Source organism: Beta vulgaris, chromosome 9, assembly GCF_026745355.1.
Source record: "Beta vulgaris subsp. vulgaris cultivar EL10 chromosome 9, EL10.2, whole genome shotgun sequence".
In the NCBI taxonomy this organism is placed as follows: domain Eukaryota; kingdom Viridiplantae; phylum Streptophyta; class Magnoliopsida; order Caryophyllales; family Amaranthaceae; genus Beta; species Beta vulgaris.
Window position 1 is genome coordinate 9,272,849 of NC_079210.1, and position 3,660 is coordinate 9,276,508.

Sequence of the window (3,660 nt, forward strand, 5' to 3'; positions counted from 1 at the left end):
AGAAGGCTCATGTGGCCTGGGAATCTATCTGTCTTCAGAAAGTTTATGGAGGGTGGAATATAAAAGATATGGTAATGTGGAATAAAGCTTCTGTTGCCAAGCACTTTTGGGCTGTTAGCCAAAAGCAAAATAGGTTTTGGATTAGATGGTTGCATGCTTATTATAGCAAGAGACAACAGGTGGTCACAATGCCTATTCCCCAAAGGCTCTCTTGGTCAATGAAGAAAATCCTAACCAGCAGGGATTTATTTCAAGAGTTCAATGCCCACCAGATGCTTGAGAGAGAGGTGTTTGCTATTAAGAAATCATACAAATGTATGCAAGGGGATCATGGTAAAGTCAATTGGAGGCGTATCATTTGCAATAACAAGTCATACCCTAAGGCAATCTTCATCACTTGGCTTGCTTTACATGATAGACTGGCAACTAAGAGTAGGCTCTACTCCTGGGGGATCATTCCTGACAAGCAATGTGTGCTATGTGATAATGCAGATGAGACTAGATCCCATGCATCTTTTCTTTGATTGCATAGTTTCTCATACAGTGTGGAAGATTTGTCTACTATAGATTGAGATTTCCTATAGTAGGCGAAGTTTTGCTGATGAAGTTCATCTGGTTGCTCATAAAATTCACAGTAAATCCCCTCAAGCTCAGCCCTATACTATGTTCTTTACTGAGACTTCGTATAAAATGTGAACTTATAGAAATAGCCTTGTGTTCAATGGGGCTAAAGTTGATACTCTAGAGATCTGCAAACAGATTATGTTTAATGTTGCTTGCAGGTGCTCTGATGAGGTTAGGAGACTTTTCATTGTTTAGCTTGTTATTTGTTGCTTTGCTGCTCGGCCTGTTGAGTGGTTCTATAGTTGTAGTTCTCATTTAGTTATTTGCTGCTCAGCTTGTTGAGTGGTTCTCTAGCTGTAGTTCTCGCTTAGTTTGCTCTTGTAGGTCATGCTAGGACTCTAAAGAGCTGCTATAGCTTTGGTGGTTTTATGGTGGTTGGGCCTGTTTTTTTTTTGTTAATAACAACTTTGAATTGCCAAAAACAAATTATTCTTGATGCTAATCAAATCTTATTGTTGTTGTTCGAGAATACGAATAAGGAGATGAAGTTCAAAGGAACAAATGACCTATTAATAAGAATGAATATACATTTATCACTACACCAAGTGATATATGGTGTAAATATTTTAAAATTAAATTATAAATAGATGAAAAATATAAGTACTCGAGACATCACCCAGACCTAAAAACTAATTTAATTAAAAATTATGCATATTCAAACATAAAAAATACATATGCACATTAAATTCACAAATATGCACATATATTTCAAAAATGATTCACATCTACATTTAAAAATATATATAAATACAATTGTCAAATTTAGGGTTTTTTGTCAGAAACAACCTTTTAAAAGTGTCATTTTGTCAGAAACAACCTTATAAATTTTTTTTTGTGAGAAACAACCTTTAAATGCGATTTTCTTGTCAGATCAGACCCATTGACCATTTTCCGGCATTGACTAGATTTTTCCGGCGAAGACTTTTTTCTTTTACCCTCTTCCTCTCTTTTTCCCTCCAATTTCTTCCTCCCAACCCCACCCCAACCTCCAGCCTCACCCCATTCTCCATCCTCCATCCTCCATCCTCACCCCATCCTCCATCCTCCATCCTCACCCTCTCGCCTTCTCCTTCGCACAAGAAGCCACCACATCGGCAGTGGCCGGAAGCCTAGGGAAGAGTCCCCTATTTCAAACCTAAAGAAACCATTCTCTCTCTCCTCTCTTTCAAATGTCATCCCCCATTTGAATCTCTTGTGAACTTGCCATTTCATCTCTTTTCTCTCATTTCACCATGGTTGCACAAAAAAATTAGCTTGTTGCCATTAACTAGTAAGAAACCATGGCCCTCCAATGTTGCTAACCTAAGAAAATCCCCCCTCCCCCCACAAGCTTGTTGCCATTAACAATAAGAGTGGAGACAGAAAACAGAGGCGACAAATTTGGGAGAGAAGGAAAGAGGATGAGCAGCAATGGCGGTGTTCAGTGGCACTGTTCAGCGAGGTGGAGGAGAGAGAAGAAGAAGGCGAGAGAGATGATGCGTGAGAGAATGAGGGGTCAAGGAAGGAAGTGAAAGAGAGGAGAGATAATGGTTTGCAATAAGAAATTGGAGGGAAAAAGAGAGTGAAGGGGGTAAAAAAAAAAGTCTTGGCCGGAAAATCAAGTCTTGGCCGGAAAAAATCAAGTCAATGCCGGAAAATGGTCGAAGGGTCTGATCTGACAAGAAAATCCCATTTAAAGGTTGTTTGTCACAAAAAAAATTTTATAAGGTTGTTTTTGACAAAATGGCACTTTTAAAAGGTTGTTTCTGACAAAAAACTCTCAAATTTATATCTCAATTATGATGGTGAAGATTCCTTCTCAATTCTCACGTTTCTTATTTTAAGCCTCTTTCTAATTTCACCCCCGTAGAAAACCTGCTAGTATAGATTGAGAACGCAGGCCCAAGCCCAAAGCTGCATTCTCTCCGCACCCCCTTACAAAAACCCTATAACCCTACCGTCTTCTTCTCCCCTTTTCAACCCCAAGAGAGGAGAGAGAATTGGCAAATCAAAACAAAAAAAACCCTAAGAATGGCAGCCACAGCACCAGCCGCCGCAGTGCACTCAGTGCAATGTTTCGGTCGCAAGAAGACCGCCGTCGCCGTCACCTACTGCAAAACCGGTCGTGGCCTAATCAAGATCAACGGTACACCAATCGAGCTTGTTCAACCTGAGATCCTCCGTTACAAGGTGTTCGAGCCTATCCTTCTTTTGGGTCGCTCCAAGTTCAATGGTGTTGATATGCGGATCAGAGTCAAAGGAGGTGGACACACTTCTCAGATCTACGCCATTCGACAAAGCATCGCTAAAGCACTTGTTGCGTATTACCAGAAATTCGTTGATGAACAACAAAAGAAGGAGATTAAGGACATTTTGGTGAGGTATGATCGTACTTTACTTGTTGCTGATCCTCGTCGTTGTGAGCCTAAGAAGTTTGGTGGACGTGGTGCTCGTGCTAGGTTCCAGAAATCTTACCGTTAAGTTAAATCAACAGGGGAGAGAGAAGAGAAAAACAGTTTTAATGTTTGCTGCTTTTTGTTCTTTAGGTTTTCATATGGATTATTATTTATTAGTGGTTTTAAGATGATGAATCATCAGATTTTTGGTTTAGTAACTACTTAAATGTTTTGACTTGCGGATTTGAGTTGTTTCTCATGTCATGTTTAATGTTATTTTATGCATGCTTCTTTTTTAAGTATGCAAGTGTTTAATTTGGATGATTATTGGTGGCTTGATTGCTCTAGGGTAGTGTGATTTCAGAGGGACAATGAGTCGATGATCCTTGTTGAATAATCAATCCCAGTTCAATTCTGTATGAATTTGGTTCAATTTCAGGTTGTATTGTAAGTAATTTAAGGAAGCGAAAACAGACATTTGGTTTAGGATTGTCATTATGATCTATCTTTTCGAAGTATGATCGTGTGTGTGTATGTTTCCGTGTTCCTTCTTTCTCAAAAGGAAAGAAAGATTTGATGGGAGTTTACTGATTGATTTAGTGGTTTGAGATGCTTAATGCTCTTGTTATTTTTATGAAGTGAATTTTTTTCGCATGGTTTT

At 39.1% G+C, this 3,660-nt stretch overlaps 1 protein-coding gene across 1 annotated transcript; it reads left to right on the forward strand.

Moving 5' to 3' along the window:
* Nucleotides 1-2,544: 2,544 nt before the first annotated feature.
* On the forward strand, nt 2,545-3,314 carry LOC104902888 (40S ribosomal protein S16). The gene has a single exon (XM_010690818.4). The coding sequence runs from the start codon at nt 2,635-2,637 to the stop codon at nt 3,082-3,084; it is 450 nt and encodes a 149-aa protein (XP_010689120.1). The 5' UTR covers nt 2,545-2,634; the 3' UTR covers nt 3,085-3,314.
* Nucleotides 3,315-3,660: the final 346 nt, after the last annotated feature.

Coding starts and splice junctions, on each gene's coding strand:
- LOC104902888 (XM_010690818.4), top strand. CDS start 2,635: ATGGCAGCCACAGCACCAGCCGCCGCAGTGCACTCAGTGCAATGTTTC.